At 41.6% G+C, this 18,035-nt stretch overlaps 2 protein-coding genes across 2 annotated transcripts in view; one reads left to right on the plus strand and one right to left on the minus strand.

Moving 5' to 3' along the window:
- Nucleotides 1-143: 143 nt before the first annotated feature.
- Nucleotides 144-2,104, plus strand: lyrm2 (LYR motif containing 2). The gene is made up of 3 exons (XM_056481636.1): nucleotides 144-247; nucleotides 1,710-1,850; nucleotides 1,925-2,104. Exons 1-3 carry the CDS (start codon nucleotides 203-205, stop codon nucleotides 2,003-2,005), a joined length of 267 nt encoding a protein of 88 aa, XP_056337611.1. The 5' UTR covers nucleotides 144-202; the 3' UTR covers nucleotides 2,006-2,104.
- A 1,135-nt stretch (nucleotides 2,105-3,239) lies between these two features.
- Nucleotides 3,240-18,035, minus strand: part of ankrd6b (ankyrin repeat domain 6b) — a 47,330-nt gene continuing 32,534 nt past the window's right edge. The window contains exons 11-16 of the mRNA XM_056481211.1: nucleotides 17,678-17,800; nucleotides 17,221-17,394; nucleotides 15,613-15,765; nucleotides 14,033-14,146; nucleotides 9,708-9,984; nucleotides 3,240-6,508 (exon numbers count right to left, since the gene is read on the minus strand). Of these exons, the coding sequence (XP_056337186.1) occupies nucleotides 6,057-6,508; nucleotides 9,708-9,984; nucleotides 14,033-14,146; nucleotides 15,613-15,765; nucleotides 17,221-17,394; nucleotides 17,678-17,800 (1,293 nt within the window). The 3' untranslated portion in view covers nucleotides 3,240-6,056. The remainder of the gene's footprint in view (nucleotides 6,509-9,707; nucleotides 9,985-14,032; nucleotides 14,147-15,612; nucleotides 15,766-17,220; nucleotides 17,395-17,677; nucleotides 17,801-18,035) is intronic.

Consider the following 18,035-nt stretch of genomic DNA (forward strand, 5'->3'; position numbering starts at 1 on the left):
ACAGAGCAAAAGTGGGCGTTTCTAAATTTGAGGGTGTTTCCAAAATGATGCGTTGTTTCTAAAGCATCCAATGAACATGATCGACCACACCCCTAAACCAACCGTCACTATGAATTGAGCCAATCAGGTCGGACAGTGGAAAAACGCCCCTCTAGTTTTACACAACAATTCTCTCCCATCGCTTTCCTGCAGAGGAAGGAACATGGCGGTGTCCCGGTTACCACCAGCGGCTCTGAGTCTCAAACAGGTAAAGTCACGGTAAATCTTCGCTTGTAAGTGTTTCACATTGGCGATAAAACAAGTGTAGATCAACAGCGAGCCGAGCTTCACTACGGCTGCTGTCTGGGACACGCGTATTCAGCACGAACAACAGCTGAGAGATATAGAAATCTGACAGGCTATATGCATATATATATGAAAATATACGACTTACAGGTTTATGTTTGGATTTCAGATAAATAATATGTCAAATATGCCAGAATATTAGAAAAATGTATGTTTAAATATTTTAAACTATTAGAAAAACATGCAGGTTTCCATATATCAGCTATCATTTTATATGTTCATATATGTGGCTATATAACATCTAATATATTTGAACATATATGTACATATTTGTACTTCTAAGGGTCGAAAGATGTAAACATGTTTTTTTGGAATATTTTGAAATGCATGTTGCGTATTTGACATTTTATATTTCTGAAATCCACAGATCTGTAATTTGCTTACTGGCCACTTTATTAGGTACACCGTACTAGTACCAGGTTGGACCCCATTTTTCGAGAACTGCCTTAATCCTTCGTGTCAGAGATTCAACAAGCTACTGGAAATATTCCTCAGAGATTTTGCTCCATATTAACATGATAGCATCACAGTTGCTGCAGATTTGTCGGCTGCACATCCATGATGCCAATCTCCCGTTCCACCACATCCCAAAGGTGCTCTATTGGATTGAGCTCTGGTGACTGTGGAGGCCATTTGAGTACAGTGAACTCATTGTCATGTTCAAGAAACCAGTCTGAGATGATTGGTGCTTAATGACATGGTGCTTTATCCTGCTGGAAGTAGCCATCAGAAGATGGAGACACTGTGCTCATAAAGGGATGGACATGTTCAGCAACAATACTCAGGAAACTGTCGATACAAGGCAGGATGGATCCATGCTTTCATGTTGTTGAGGCCAAATTCTGACCCGACCTTCCGAATGTGGCAGCAGAACTCGAGACTCATCAGAACAGGCAACATTTCTCCAATCTTCTATTGTCCAATTTTTTTATATTTTTGAGATGGCTGGTGCGAGGTCATGCCACAGTAAATCAATCGGGTTGAGGTCAGGACTCTGACTGGGCCACTCCATAAGGTGTAGTTTCTTCTGTTGAAGCCATTCTGTTGTTGATTTACTTTACAAAACTGTTTCAGTTCAGCAATATTTTTGAGATGTCTGGTGTGAATCGCTCTTTTGAGGTCATGCCACAGTATCTCAATCAGGTTGAGATCTGGACTCTGACTGGGCCACTCCAGAAGATGTAATTTCATCTGTTGAAGCTATTCTGTTGTTGATTCACTTCTATGCTTTGGATCTTTCTGGGTTTATTCTTAATCCCAAAGGGTTCACATACGTTTTCTTGCAACTGTATGCGTATGTATGTTGTGTGTGTGGTCATTTACAGTCCATCTGCTGTACTAAACCCATGTTGTGTTGTGTTCAGTTTCTGCAGAGACAGAAGGTGCTGTGTTTGTACAGAGATCTACAGCGCACCATCCGTAGGGTCCCGCACGAGTCTGACCGCATATACCTGCGAGACTGGGCCCGAGACGAGTTCAGGAGGAACAAGAGCCACACAGACCAGGTGAACACCTCACACACGTTCAGATTTTCAGCTAGTCCTGGTGTTTTGTGAAATGTGGTGTTTTCCCTGTGCAGGATGCCATCCGCATGATGATCAGTCAAGCGCACAATCATCTGGAGGAGTTGAGGAGATCTCTGGCTCTGGCCGGATGCTGAAACACTGCTGAAAACCCAGACTACCATCAGGAAACACATCTGTATTTATTTATTATGCACACGTTTATTAATAAAATCCAGCTTAACAAACTCACTTCACATAGACTCCACGTGTAGTTGCGTCTTCTCAGTACAAATCCAGTCTAACGCCCCGTCCTGGTGTCCGCGTCTGATTACATTCACAGATGTGGTTTTATGTGGTAAGCATGAATACTTCTAGTGTTATTGATGGTTATCACGGCTGTCTGCAATACTGGATTCTGATTGGTCAGTAGTGACTTTCCAATGTGTGTTATTCCCAGATAACAAATGCTGAATAACACAGACTCATCCGGGAACTGAGAATCACCTTGAGCAGTTAGTGTATACTCCATCAGCTGTTTTAGTGTCTGTCAGCTTTGTGTTTTTGACTGTTTGTCTCCATCTAGTGTCTGAATAATGCGCAGGTAAGTGTATACTCCATCAGCTGTTTTAGTCTGTCAGCTTTGTGTTTTTGACTGTTTGGCGCCATCTAGTGTCTGAATAATGCGCAGGTTAGTGTATACTCCATCAGCTGTTTTACACCTTGAAAATGGTTATCTCCACCTGCGTAGACCAGAATGGGTGTTATTTTTGTTTAAGACGAAACTGACCAAAGGTTTGATCCACTTCAGATGTTGACCACTGTACAGCAGCTGGTGTAGGCTAACATGTACATCATAATCTGATGGTCAGATCTTTTAATGACCTAAAACAAGTCAAATTTCATGAATCTTTTTACCTACAGTGCTTTTATCATGCAAAAGTCAAATTTAGGCATATCAAATAGATTTTCCCGACAACCATTTTGGCTAGTAAAAATGTCAAGTGGCTAGTAATGTTGGAAAATGACTAGCCACAGTGGCTGGAGAGCACATAAGTTCATGTCAAGCCCTTGTTGCAGAACAATACAGCGCTGATATTAAAGCATGTGACTTACGCTGAGTGATGTCACATCCTCTGGCGGGAAACTCTGGAAGGCATTAAGGCGTGTCATTATTACTCTCTCATTCATTTCTTCAACATGTTTAGGATACGGGCGACGCAGTGGCGCAGTAGGTAGTGCTGTCACCTCACAGCAAGAAGGTCTCATAACACTGTGTCATAACAATAGGCAGATATAAACGTGTGTTTAGTCCTCCTGCTGTTCTGAACGGTGACTTTATTAAACATGCATGCATATGCTAATAATCTATATATAGAACAAAAACATGTCTGACTGTTATGATTCCTCTAGTCAAGAGCATTTATATTTCAGACACTAACACTGGCCTTTACTGACCGTCAGAAATATAATAATGTCAAGCCAGAAGCACAGCGCTTTCTCTTCCACATTTACATCAACACAGTTTATTAAAGATGAATTAGAAGAGCAGCTGAACGTGACGCTCGATAAAGATCTCCTTGCAGCAGCTGCAGACTGTAAACACTCATCCTAGTAGTTGCACGTCTACACAAACAAACAAGCAGCTCATTACATATTAGTGGTTAACATCTGTCAAGACAGACAAACATTTGAATGTAGTCGATTACTAGTGAAGACGTCACTTTAAACATCATACTGACCATCACTTTTCTGTTTTTGGGTCGCTTCTGATCATGTTAACAGTAAATATATGCAGGTTTTGCATGCAAACATTATCAGGATGTTCCCACAGATCCATGAAATTGACTAAAACACTGCGTCACGCATCATTAGTAATGTCACTTTGTAATGAAGCACATGATACACGATATACATCATGTTTCTGTCATATTTAGATACAGTAACAGCACTGAGGAGTTTTCAAAACATTACATTTTCATGCTCTCAATAAAACAACTAAGATTTGAAGTATTTTAGATAATAACTGTGGCGTAAAGCAGTGTTTCTCAACCATGTTCATTAAGGAGCACCAGCTCTGCACATATTCCATGTCTCCTTAACCAAACAGATTCAGATCACCAGCTCATTAGCAGAGACTGAAAGACCTATAATGGGTGTAACAGACAAAGGAGACATCCAAAACATGCAGTGCTGGTGGTCCTCCAGGAACGTGGTTGAGAAACTGACGTAAATATTGAATCTTTATATGAAGCGATGCTCTTAGGGCTCGACCGATTCCCTGATGTGCTTTTCACACCACAGCAGAGAATGTCATTTATGCTTGTGCTCCCTCAACAGCTCAGTATAGTTGAGTTTTGACAGGGCGGGGCATAAAGTAGCTCCTCCCATTTAAAAAACAGCCAATAGCGTGTTGAGTGACTGAGAGTGGTCGAGCTCAAGCGCATCAAATAAACAGCAAATGAGAACAAGGGGGCGGGGCATGTTACACACTAGTGCAGGCATGGGCAAACTCGATCCTCGAGGGCCGGTGTCCCTGCAGAGTTTTGCTCCAACACTAATCAAACACACCTGAACACCCTAATTAGTGTCTTCAAGATCACTAGAAAGCTACAAGCAGGTGTGTTTGATTAGGGTTGGTGCAAAACTGGGACACCGGCCCTCCAGGATCGAGTTTGCCCATCCCTGCACTAGAGAGATCTGATTGGTCATAAGATTTAATGAGGAACTGAAGTATGAGTAAAACTGATTCATTTAGGTCAGGGGTCCAGGGGTCCTGCATATTTTAGTTCCAGTCCAAATTAAACACACCTGAAGCAGCTAATCAAGCTCTTTCTAGGTATACTTGGAGGAAGTTGGAGCTAAACTATGCAGGACAGGGCAGAGTTTGGACATGCTTGATTTAGTTGGTAGTGAAAACTGCAAGCTTTGGATGTTTATATCTTCTAGATGTGAATCTTGTCACTGTTTTGGAGCACACTAGCTTATAGACTAACATACTGATACTAACAACCAAAAAAAAAAACGGCATGTTAATTTCACAGCGCCGTTAAACATCACACAAAGCCAACCTCAAAACATTGAGCACAGAGATCAGTCGGCTGGTTTGTGTTCTGAATGGTGTTGAACGTTTTTAAAGAAACGTTTACTTCATCAATAGAGAAGAATGCTATTGGCTGATGTCTGATGATGACATCACTGATACACAGTGTTTAAAATCACTCTGAAAGCCAGTGTTACAAACATTTCTACATTTCGAAACCAATAACCCCCCCACTCTTAATCTCCAACATTAACACCACCGCCCCCCCACCCCAGCAATTCAAGATCCATGCGGAGGGTGGAACTGATGACTTAATGCGGCAACTTCAAACCACCATAGGGACATGTCAAAACAGCTTACTACTGGCTTTACCATCCAGGCACACTGTGAGCAAAATGACCACTACAGTTAATGTGTCTCGTGAGGTATCATGTCAGGATGCGGGACAGTAAAAGTCACGGATGGATCATGTCAAGTTTTGTTGTGTGTCCATGTGTTTGGCACGTCTTCACTGAGGTCCTACAGTGTACATGGAGATCGTGAGATCCTGGCAGTCTGACAAGCTACAGTAGTTTAGATTATTAAAAATGGCACAGTGTGAGCCGGGCTCAACTCTCCCTCAGAGATTTGGATGACTCCAGCAACCACAAGTCCTGAATAAAAGAATCCTGCTTGAAAACACCACAGACCCTCCTACTGTCTGCTCTCAAGATAAAACGTGGACTTCTGAAGTCCACTACAGTGTGGTCTTTGTGTTACCTGCTCTCCAGAAGTCTTTCCTCCAGAACGGTTTCTTCCAGAAGTCTTTCCCCCAGAAGTCTTTCCTCCAGAAGCCTTTCCTCCAAAACTGTGTCCTCCAGAAGTCTTTCCCCCAGAAGTCTTTCCTCCAAAACTGTGTCCTCCAGAAGTCTTTCCTCCAAAACCGTGTCCTCCAGAAGTCTTTCCTCCAAAACTGTGTCCTCCAGAAGTCTTTCCCCCAGAAGTCTTTCCTCCAGAAGTCTTTCCTCCAGAAGTCTTTCCTACAGAAGTCTTTCCTCCAGAAGTCTTTCCTCCAAACTGTGTCCTCCAGAAGTCTTTCCTCCAAAACTGTGTCCTCCAGAAGTCTTTCCTCCAGAACGGTTTCCTCCAGAGGTCTTTCCTCCAGAAGTCTTTCCTCCAGTGTTTGTCTATCCATCATGTGTGTTCATCCTGAGCAGGCGCAGCTCGTCCTCCAGGTGTTGTATTCGGTCCAGCAGCAGCTCTCTGTCAGCCTGCACCCTGTGGTCGGCCTGCCGCCGCGTCTCCTCGATCTTCCTCTCGTACCAGCGCTCCATCTGCAGGGTCACCGCCTCAAAGAAGTACTGCGTGACCTCCAGCGCGTGCATGTTGTCCCGCTCTTGTGCGAACGCCCCCTCTGCAGAGGCAGGACAGGTCTGTAGCGTCAGGCTCTGAGTGCTGGGTTTGCCCTTGGCTCTGTGTCTCCTGATGGTCCTGTGCTCGGCTGCAGGTCTGGGCTCCACACTCCGCTCCTCGGATTCGTCCCGCAGCTGGTGAGGGTCACTGCAGGCCCTCGAGCGCTGCTTAGGACGCACTATACAAGGAGACTGAGGCGCAGACTGATTCTGGGACGAGGGCTTGTCTGAAAACACAGAGAAACGCTTAAGAAGCTCTAGTCTTAACTCCACTAAAAAAATAGGCTGATTATACTGCTCCTCTAGAGCTAAACAGTCGAGTTTTAACATTTATTAAATTCATTTAGCTGATCTCAAAGTCTGGCGGGAGCACTTTTAGCTTAGCTTAGCATAGATCATGGAATCGGATTAGACCATTAGCATATCATTCAAAAATGACCAAAGAGTTTCTATTATTTTCCTATTTAAAGCCTGACTCTTCTGTAGTTTCATCATGTACTAAGACTGACAGAAAATGAAAAGTTGGTATTTTCTAGGCTGATATGGTTATAGGAACTAAACCCTCATTCTGGCGTAACAAACAAGGGACTTTGCTGCAGTACCATGGCTGAAGCAGGAGCAATGAAATTACGCACCACTGATACCTACTTGAGGAATATTTTCAGGTCCTGTGATGCTGCAGTCATGGTACTGGAGCAGAGTTCCTTGATTATTACGCTGGAATAAGAGTTTAGTTCCTATAACCAAATCACCCTAGAAAACAGCAACTTCTCCTTTTCCGTCAGTCTCTGTAGACGATGCACAACACAAAATCCAGAAAAGCTGGGAGGATTTTTTAAAAATGCAATAAAATCAAGAATATGTGCTGATTATCTTTTAATTAATTGACAAAGGTACAAAGAAAAGATCCCCAGTGTTTTCAGCCAGCAGACGAATCATATTCTGGAAATATGAACAGATTTTGATTTCGATGCCTGCAACACACTAACAAAACATAGGGACAGAGGCTAAATAAAGGTTGATGATTAAATATTGTACTAAAAGGGAACCTTTGTACTTTGATAAACGTTGTTAATCATGACTCCAGCTTTTTTGGAGTGTGTTGCAGGCATGGACATCCAAATCTGCGTATTCATTAGGGATGGCTGACGTGAAACTGACGTTTCGACACAGTGTCGAGACCCTGAAGCACAAGTGTTTCGAAACACTGCACCGAAGCATTAACCGAAACACCCAGGTCACGTGACTAAAGTGTTACGAAACACCTGGTCACATGACTAAAGCGATTCAAAGCATTGATCAGTTCAGAAGCGTTTCGAGACCTGGAGAATCTGCATTTGACTGACAGGGTCATGCATAAGTTTGACTCGTATGGCCTAGTGGAACGTCCTCGTGCGTGTTGTTACAGGCTTCAAATGACTTTTGGGTTCGAATCCCGACTTGTACAAATACTCCAGAATCATGATTTTATGCATTTTAATCATGTTACTGTTATGGTGTAGCCTAGATATGATACATCTGCAGATACACCATCAATTTAGCATCATTTTTGTAAATCTAAATCAATAATCAATATTTTTACAGTACTGTGATGGTTTGGTTTAGGTAGACGTTAATAAAATACAATAAATGGGAAATTTAATGAATAATATAAATAATTCTTGTTAACTTCTGTCCACAGCTGTATCTGATCTATCAACAGCCCTGTTTTATGACCAAAACAAGCCATATTTATTCACAAAGTGCTTATTCGGATGTCAGACCAATGTTGAAACAGAACGATGCACGAACAAAGAATCTCAAACTGATATTAAAGCACTTCAAAACAGCTATATCAGCCTGAATTCGAACCAACAATCCCCACATGGTAGTCAGGAACCCTAACCACTCCACTATAACACTTGAGGGTTCATTCCTACAAAGTGGGGTTTTTAATACCTCAATCTGCTCAACTGTTCTTCGCTGAAGCTGTTTCAGTGCAATACATAAAAAAATGACCACTAGGTGTCACTGTAGAGTGGGGTTTCGAAACGTTTCGAAGCTTCGACACATTTGCTTCAACTGTTTCAGTGTTTCATGAAGCCTCGCTTTGCCCACCACTACAACTCATCTGCTCACTGAAAACACTGGAGATCTTTTCTTTGTCCATTAAATAAAAGTGAAAGATAATCAGCAAATGACATTTTATTGGTGTTATTGTATTTTAAAAATAGTCCCAGCTTTACTGGAATTTGGGTGGTCGCTACAGAAGAGTCAGGCTTATTTGATCACTTTATCTGTCTGAAAGTGAATGCTTACGCAGTAAAATTAACTAATTAAAAACCTTCTCAAATAAATATTAGCATTATTTGCAGCAAAACGTCTTTAAAGATTTCTTGATTTGAAATATCTGTTTAAATATTAACATCACTGATGTGTATTTTCACACCCCTCATTAATAAGAAGTAATGAAGAAGGTAAACAAACAAACAGATGCAGACGGATTACACACACACTTGGAATAAATGTTAAGGGTGAAGAAGTTCTGTTTGGTATATCTGACTTGATCTGACTGTACATCAAATATTTATCTTATATAACATTTATATGAGCAACGAAGACTAACATAGGAAAACATTAATGCTGCATTAAGTGTGTGTGTGTGTGTGTGTGTGTGTGTGTGTGTGTGAGAGAGACGACCCAGAGCATCAGTTTGGCTCAACTGTGTGCTCTATAATTGTGCGTGTGTGACATGATATGTGTGTGTGTGAGATGGGTGTTTATGTGTGTGTTTTTTTGTGTGATGTGTGTGTGGTGTGTGACATGATATATGTGTTTTTTGTGTGTGAGGTATGTGTGACATAATATGTGTGTGTATTTTTGTCTGTGTTGAGATGGGTGTATGTGTGTGTGTGTGATTTTTGTGTTTTTTGGGTGTGATGTGTGTGTGCATGAAAGTGATGTGTGTTTGTTTGTATAGTGTGTGGAAGTGATGCGTGTTCACAGATGTGAGGTGTGTGTGTGTGTTTATATGAGTGTGATGTGTGCAAGACATGTATTTTATGTGTGATGTGTGTTTGTGTGTAATGTGTAGTGTGTGTGTGTGTGTGTGTGTGTGTGTGTGTATGAAAGTGATGTGTGTGTTTTTCTTGTGTGTGTGATGTGTGTTTTGTTTGTGTGTGTGCAATGCGTCTGTGTGTGTTGTATGCACATGTGATGTGATTTGTGTGTATATTTGTGTTTTTGTGTGTGTGTGCGTGTGATGGGTGTGTGTGTAATGTGTGTGTGCATGAAAGTGATTTTTGTGTTTTTTTTGTGTGTGTGATGCGTGTTTGTGTGCGTGCAATATGTGTGTGATGTGTGTTAGTGTGTACAGTGTGTGTGTGATGGGTGTGTGTTAAGTTTGTGTGTGTGTGTTAATTCCTGTGTGTGATCAGTGTGTTGTACCTGCTGATGCGTCCACCTCTATCACGTAGTATCTGGCCGGTGTGTCCTCAGCGCAGGAGCTGGCGGCGACCGTCTCTCCTGTGTCTGTGTGCTCTGCTGATGGAGACGGGTGCGGAACTCCTCTGGACGGCTCCAGGACAGGGGTGCAGTCCGACAGTGTGTCTGTGAGGGACGAGGAGCGCTGTAACCTGCTGTCGACACGCTCACCGGAGAGACGAGTCTCCAAACTCTGGATCTTAGAAAGACACCAGTTCTTCAGATCCTTCACCACTGATTTCTGTGTGCAGAGAGACAGAATATAAACCCAGACTAACATATCCTGCAAACAGAGATAGAATATAAACCCAGACTAACATATCCTGCGAACAGAGACAGAATATAAACCCAGACTAACATATCCTGCAAACAGAGACAGAATATAAACCCAGACTAACATATCCTGCGAACAGAGACAGAATATAAACCCAGACTAACATATCCTGCGAACAGAGATAGAATATAAACCCAGACTAACATATCCTGCAAACAGAGACAGAATATAAACCCAGACTAACATATCCTGCGAACAGAGACAGAATATAAACCCAGGCTAACATATCCTGCAAACAGAGACAGAATATAAACCCAGACTAACATATCCTGCAAACAGAGACGGAATATAAACCCAGACTAACATATCCTGCAAACAGTGATGGAATATAAACCCAGACTAACATATCCTGCAAACAGAGACAGAGTATAAACCCAGACTAACATATCCTGCAAACAGAGACGGAATATAAACCCAGACTAACATATCCTGCAAACAGAGACGGAATATAAACCCAGTTTAACATATCCTGCAAACAGAGACAGAATATAAACCCAGGCTAACATCTCCTGCAAACAGAGACAGAATATAAACCCAGGCTAACATATCCTGCAAACAGAGACAGAATATAAACCCAGGCTAACATATCCTGCAAACAGAGACAGAATATAAACCCAGGCTAACATATCCTGCAAACAGAGACAGAATATAAACCCAGGCTAACATATCCTGCAGAGACAGAATATAAACCCAGGCTTACATATCCTGCAAACAGAGACAGAATATAAACCCAGACTAACATATCCTGCAAACAGACACAGAATATAAACCCAGACTAACATATCCTGCAAACAGAGACAGAATATATACCCAGACTAACATATCCTGCAAACAGAGACAGAATATAACCCAGACTAACATATCCTGCACACAGAGACAGAATATAAACCCAAGCTAACATATCCTGCAAACAGACACAGAATATAAACCCAGACTAACATATCCTGCACACAGAGACAGAATATAAACCCAAGCTAACATATCCTGCAAACAGAGACGGAATATAAACCCAGGCTAACATATCCTGCAAACAGAGACAGAATATAAACCCAGACTAACATATCCTGCAAACAGAGACGGAATATAAACCCAGACTAACATATCCTGCAAACAGAGACAGAATATAAACCCAGACTAACCTATCCTGCAAACAGAGACAGAATATAAACCCAGACTAACCTATCCTGCAAACAGAGACAGAATATAAACCCAGGCTAACCTATCCTGCAAACAGAGACAGAATATAAACCCAGGCTAACCTATCCTGCAAACAGAGACAGAATATAAACCCAGGCTAACCTATCCTGCAAACAGAGACAGAATATAAACCCAGGCTAACATATCCTGCAAACAGAGACAGAATATAAACCCAGGCTAACATATCCTGCAAACAGAGACGGAATATAAACCCAGACTAACATATCCTGCAAACAGAGACAGAATATAAACCCAGGCTAACATATCCTGCAAACAGAGACAGAATATAAACCCAGGCTAACATATCCTGCAAACAGAGACAGAATATAAACCCAGGCTTACATATCCTGCAAACAGAGACAGAATATAAACCCAGACTAACATATCCTGCAAACAGAGACAGAATATAAACCCAGACTAACATATCCTGCAAACAGAGACAGAATATATACCCAGACTAACATATCCTGCAAACAGAGACAGAATATAACCCAGACTAACATATCCTGCACACAGAGACAGAATATAAACCCAAGCTAACATATCCTGCAAACAGACACAGAATATAAACCCAGACTAACATATCCTGCACACAGAGACAGAATATAAACCCAAGCTAACATATCCTGCAAACAGAGACAGAATATAAACCCAAGCTAACATATCCTGCAAACAGAGACGGAATATAAACCCAGGCTAACATATCCTGCAAACAGAGACAGAATATAAACCCAGACTAACATATCCTGCAAACAGAGACGGAATATAAACCCAGACTAACATATCCTGCAAACAGAGACAGAATATAAACCCAGACTAACCTATCCTGCAAACAGAGACAGAATATAAACCCAGACTAACCTATCCTGCAAACAGAGACAGAATATAAACCCAGGCTAACCTATCCTGCAAACAGAGACAGAATATAAACCCAGGCTAACATATCCTGCAAACAGAGACAGAATATAAACCCAGGCTAACATATCCTGCAAACAGAGACAGAATATAAACCCAGACTAACATATCCTGCACACAGAGACAGAATATAAACCCAAGCTAACATATCCTGCACACAGAGACAGAATATAAACCCAGACTAACATATCCTGCAAACAGAGACAGAATATAAACCCAGACTAACATATCCTGCAAACAGAGACAGAATATAAACCCAGGCTAACATATCCTGCAAACAGAGACAGAATATAAACCCAGGCTAACATATCCTGCAAACAGAGACAGAATATAAACCCAGACTAACATATCCTGCAAACAGAGACAGAATATAAACCCAGGCTAACATATCCTGCAAACAGAGACAGAATATAAACCCAGGCTAACATATCCTGCAAACAGAGACAGAATATAAACCCAGGCTAACATATCCTGCAAACAGAGACAGAATATAAACCCAGACTAACATATCCTGCAAACAGAGACAGAATATAAACCCAGACTAACATATCCTGCAAACAGAGACAGAATATAAACCCAGACTAACATATCCTGCACACAGAGACAGAATATAAACCCAAGCTAACATATCCTGCAAACAGAGACAGAATATAAACCCAAGCTAACATATCCTGCAAACAGAGACAGAATATAAACCCAGGCTAACATATCCTGCAAACAGAGACGGAATATAAACCCAGACTAACATATCCTGCAAACAGAGACGGAATATAAACCCAGACTAACATATCCTGCAAACAGAGACAGAATATAAACCCAGACTAACCTATCCTGCAAACAGAGACAGAATATAAACCCCAGACTAACCTATCCTGCAAACAGAGACAGAATATAAACCCAGACTAACATATCCTGCAAACAGAGACAGAATATAAACCCAGACTAACATATCCTGCAAACAGAGACAGAATATAAACCCAGACTAACATATCCTGCAAACAGACACAGAATATAAACCCAGACTAACATATCCTGCAAACAGAGACAGAATATAAACCCAGACTAACATATCCTGCACACAGAGACAGAATATAAACCCAAGCTAACATATCCTGCACACAGAGACAGAATATAAACCCAGACTAACATATCCTGCAAACAGAGACAGAATATAAACCCAGACTAACATATCCTGCAAACAGAGACAGAATATAAACCCAGACTAACATATCTGACACTTTTACAAATGATCAACTAGAAGTAAAGTTATTATTTGTTGCTCCAAAACTGAGATCCACCACAAGACTTTTGTCAGGTATAGTGTGATTGGATTTTTTTTAAATATTAATATTATTATTATTATTTATATATCTTTTACATTTAATTTAATTAATTTGAGAATTATAAAAATTTTTAAAGAAATGATTTTGTAAAATTATGTTCTCCCCGTGTTGGCGTGGGTTTCCTCCGGGTGCTCCAGTTTCCCCCATAGTCCAAGGACATGCAGTACAGGTGAATTAGGTAAGCTAAATTGTCCGTAGTGTATGTGTGTGAATGAGAGTGTATGGATGTTTCCCAGTGATTGGTTGCAGCTGGAAGGGCATCCACTGCGTAAAACATGTGCTGGATAGGTTGGCAGTTCATTCCGCTGTGGCAACCCCAGATTAATAAAGGGACTAAGCCGAAAATGAATGAATGAATGAGTTCGGCCCCATAAAACTAATGCTAAATATGAACAGGTCATTTGAATGGGTGAATCATTGACTGAAGACTCACTCTGAATGGATCATTTGAATCGGTGAATCACTTACTGGAGAGTTTATTAAGGTATTGGTTAATTCACCTGTCGTTTCTCGGCCTCCTGACGCTCCTGCACGGCTCTCTTGTCGATGCGGTGTAAACACTCGATCCTCTCGGCAGACACTCGCTCTAATGTCATCTTATCCAGAGCTCTGATCTGCACAACAACACCAGCAAAAAGCAGCACTTTTAATTGCTTATTGTGTTTAACAGATTTGTCCATCTTCAGATTTTTGGTGTGTGTGTGTGTGTGTGTGTGTTTAAAGGGATAGTTCACACAAAAATGAAAATTATGCAAACTTAAAAAGTACTCAGCTTGTATTTACAAGTTGCAAAGTCATAAATACAGTACCACATCACAAGCATTTTAATACAGGGTTGAGGCGAGATTGCAAGATCATTTTTAACATCCAATTTTTTAACTCTCTAAAATAATTACATAAACAGAGGTCCAATTAATGAACTGAATCAGTGAATCATTTACTGGAGACTAACTCTGAACAGATCACTTGAATCAGTGAATCATTTGCTGGAGAGTCACTCTAAAAGCCTCACTTAAATCAGTGAGTTGTTTACAGGATATCCCTGATCGATCCAGCTGAAGGCATTAGAGAATAGGGATGAGCCCTTCTGAATTGAGTGCAGTGTGTGACACCAAACAACCTCCCTGGTCAAAGGATCATGCTCGAAGTGTTCATTGTGTGTCACTCCGAAGAGCTCAGAGGCTGATATATCCGATTAGTAATGCTTCGTTACTCTGAATGGATTATTTGATTCAGTGAGTCATTTACAGCGCTTTAGACATTTTTTTGGGGTGGGGGGGTCTCCTCATCCACCACCAGTGTGCAGCTGGATGATGTGACGGCAGTCATATTGTACTAGACCACACACCAGCGGATTGGTGGAGAGGAGACAGAGTGATGAAGGCAATTATGATATGGGGATGGTTAGGAAGCCATGATAGACAGAGGCCCGTGGGCTACTCTTTTTCGAAGGACGTCCTGGGAGTTTTAAAGATTACAGAGAGTCAGGACTTCGGTTTAAAGACCGCACTCACTGAGCTTCACTATACTGGGGCATTAGGACTCACTCAGACCACAGGTTGAGCGCCCCCTGCTGGTCTCACTGACACAACCTCTAGCAGCAGCCTAGTTTTCCCATGTGGTCTCCCATCCTGGTTCAGCCCTGCTTAGCTTCAGTTGGCAACTACAGTATGTGAGAGTTGCAGAGACTGACCAGACTGTGACCTAGTTGAGAACTATTTTCAGGCAGTAATATTGTAACTACAGTGTTATATCATTGCTATCCTGCTGTATGAAAAACAATATTCTTTGATTGTTACTCCAGAATGAGAGTTTAGTTCCTATAACCATATCAGCTTGGAAAATACCAACTGTTCATTATCTGTCAGTCTTAGTACACGAGAGTCCAAGAGTCGAGCTTTAAATAGGAAAATTATCAAAACTCTTTGGTCATTTTTGAGTGTTATGCTAACGGTCTAATCCGATTCAATGATCTATGCTAAGCTAAGCTAAAAGTGCTCCAGCCAGACCCAGAGATCGGCTGAATGGACTGAGAAATGGTGAAAGTCGACTGTGTGACTCTTCTGAATGGCATATTGACCTGATGTTTGCTCTTGCGGTCCATCTGGCCGATCTTGCTGTTCATGAGCTCTTGTACGGTGTGGATCTCCGACTGCATCTCCTCTTTGGTGGCCATCAGCTGATTCTCCAGCTTACTGATGAGCGGCTCACATCTGCAGCCGTTCAGGGGAGCCTGTAATGCAGATAACACACACACACACACACACACACGCACGCACACACACACACACACACACACACACACACACCAGTCACAAATACAGTAAAATACTTCTCCATTTACGCCATGAGATCTCTCTTTATCAGGAGAATGCTGGATATGCCGTGGGTTTGATGACAGAAACAGACTCTAGTAAATATTAATAAAGTCTTTTTATTTAATATTATTTTTTTCATTAATTCTTAATGATGTTTAGGACATTGAGCAGAGGTCATCCATTCATTTTCTTTTCTGGCGGAAGCTGTTATTAAAAAAAAAAACAAGATATATGACGCTAACTAATCAGGGCGATATTTTCAAGGCTGGACAGAAAACGGAGAATTGATTATGCTGTTTTATTAAGTTCAACGTGCACCAAAGCAGCTGTCGTCTGCTAGCTGTCAATGGGGAACGCAGAGTGGACAGGGTTGAAAGAGCAGGACCCCTGTAGCAGAGCGGGTGCTGGAGCTGGCGAGCGCGGAGGTGGAGGCTGGATTCAAACAACCCTAGTTTACACTTCTCACGCGGCGACAAGCAGGGGAGTTCTCGAGACCTACCTGAGCTCGAACTCCCTTCTCGCCCTTCTAACGGGAGGGAGCCCCGGGCTCGAGGATATTACAAGCTCACGGCTCTCTCCCGGGACAGCATGCCAAATACGCTTTATTGATTATCAGCTAAGTGTGAACTCTTGAAAACTATGAACGAAACTTCAACGGGACTAGACTAGACAAGATTACCACACTGACAATAGCGATGGTGAAAAGAACGACACAGAGTAGGTTGACCTGAAATCACAATAATCAGCCTCAAGAAAGGGCTAGTATATGTAGAGGAGAGAATCAGATCAAAAGAGCAACAGGTGAGTAACGCGTGCGGGCCAGCGCTGATTGTAAGAGGCAACAGCTTAAACAGACGACGATCATGACAGAGACGCCCAGATCAAACCTGACCCACGACAGATACAGTTGAAATGAGAATTATTAGCCCCCCTTTGAATTTTGCTTTCTTTATTAAATATTTCCCAAATGATGTTTATCAGATTCAGGAAATTTTCACAGTATGTCTGATAATATTTTTTCTTCTGGAGAAAGTCTTATTTGTTTTATTTCGGCTAGAATAAAAGCAGTTCTTAATTTTTTAAAAGCCATTTTAAGGTCAATATTATTAGCCCCTTTACGCTAATTTATTTTTTGATAGTCTCCAGAACAAACCATCATTATACAATAACTTGCCTAATTACCCTAACCTGCCTAGTTAACCTAATTAACCTAGTTAAGCCTTTAAATGTCAAAAGCTTATAGATAAGAAAATGAATGAATGAATGAATGAATGGAGTAGCTGTTGATTTGTGTGTGAACTGCCCCTTTAATAATGAGGGTAACAGCATGCTCTAACAGCAGTCAGATGTGGTGCGGTTTGTTTCCTCGCCTGCATGATCTTTCCGTCTTTTCCTCTGTAGAGAGTGTAGAGCTGATACGCCTTGTAGTTATGAGGAGGAGGAGGAGGAGGAGGAGCGGCTGATGGAGACGATCTCTCAGTCTTACTCTTCTTAGGATCGCTCTGTTTATTTGGTCTGTGAATGAGGGCATCTGACGGAGCCAGCTGAACAACACACCATCAGTGAGATATCAGACTGTTCTGTAATACCCAGCTGATCTGACATTATTGTATAGATCAGTGTTTCCCAACCCTGTTCCTGAAGGCACACCAACAGTACACATTTTCAACCTCTCCCTAATCAAACACACCTGAACCAACTTATAACATCAGAAGAGACTCCAACACCTGAAATAAATGGGTCAGATAATGGAGACATCCAAAATATGTACTGTTGGTGTGCCTCCAGGAACAGGAATGGGAAACACTGGTATAGATCATGACATACCCTGTCTCTGACTTTCTTGTGGCAGTTTTTGTTTGCTCGTGGCTCTGTGAGAAACATGTTGTCTGTGCGGCGGAGAGAGCCGTCGCTGCCGTGAGTGTCCTGCGCTGGAGATGCACTGTCACACTACACAAACACAGGAGACACAACACAACGTTCAGACATTTAAACATGCTCAAATATCTTCAAGAGTACTGAGAGAGTATCACTCGTGTATTAAAGAATACTACAGTAGTTTATAGTATATACTGTAGTGTTTTGAACTATATTTCGTTTCCTAGAGTCTAATAAAGGTCATAGGACCGAAACATACAGTATATTTACCGTCATTTATAATAACATTTTCATACAGCATGTGTTG

Source organism: Danio aesculapii, chromosome 20, assembly GCF_903798145.1.
Source record: "Danio aesculapii chromosome 20, fDanAes4.1, whole genome shotgun sequence".
Lineage (NCBI taxonomy): Eukaryota > Metazoa > Chordata > Actinopteri > Cypriniformes > Danionidae > Danio > Danio aesculapii.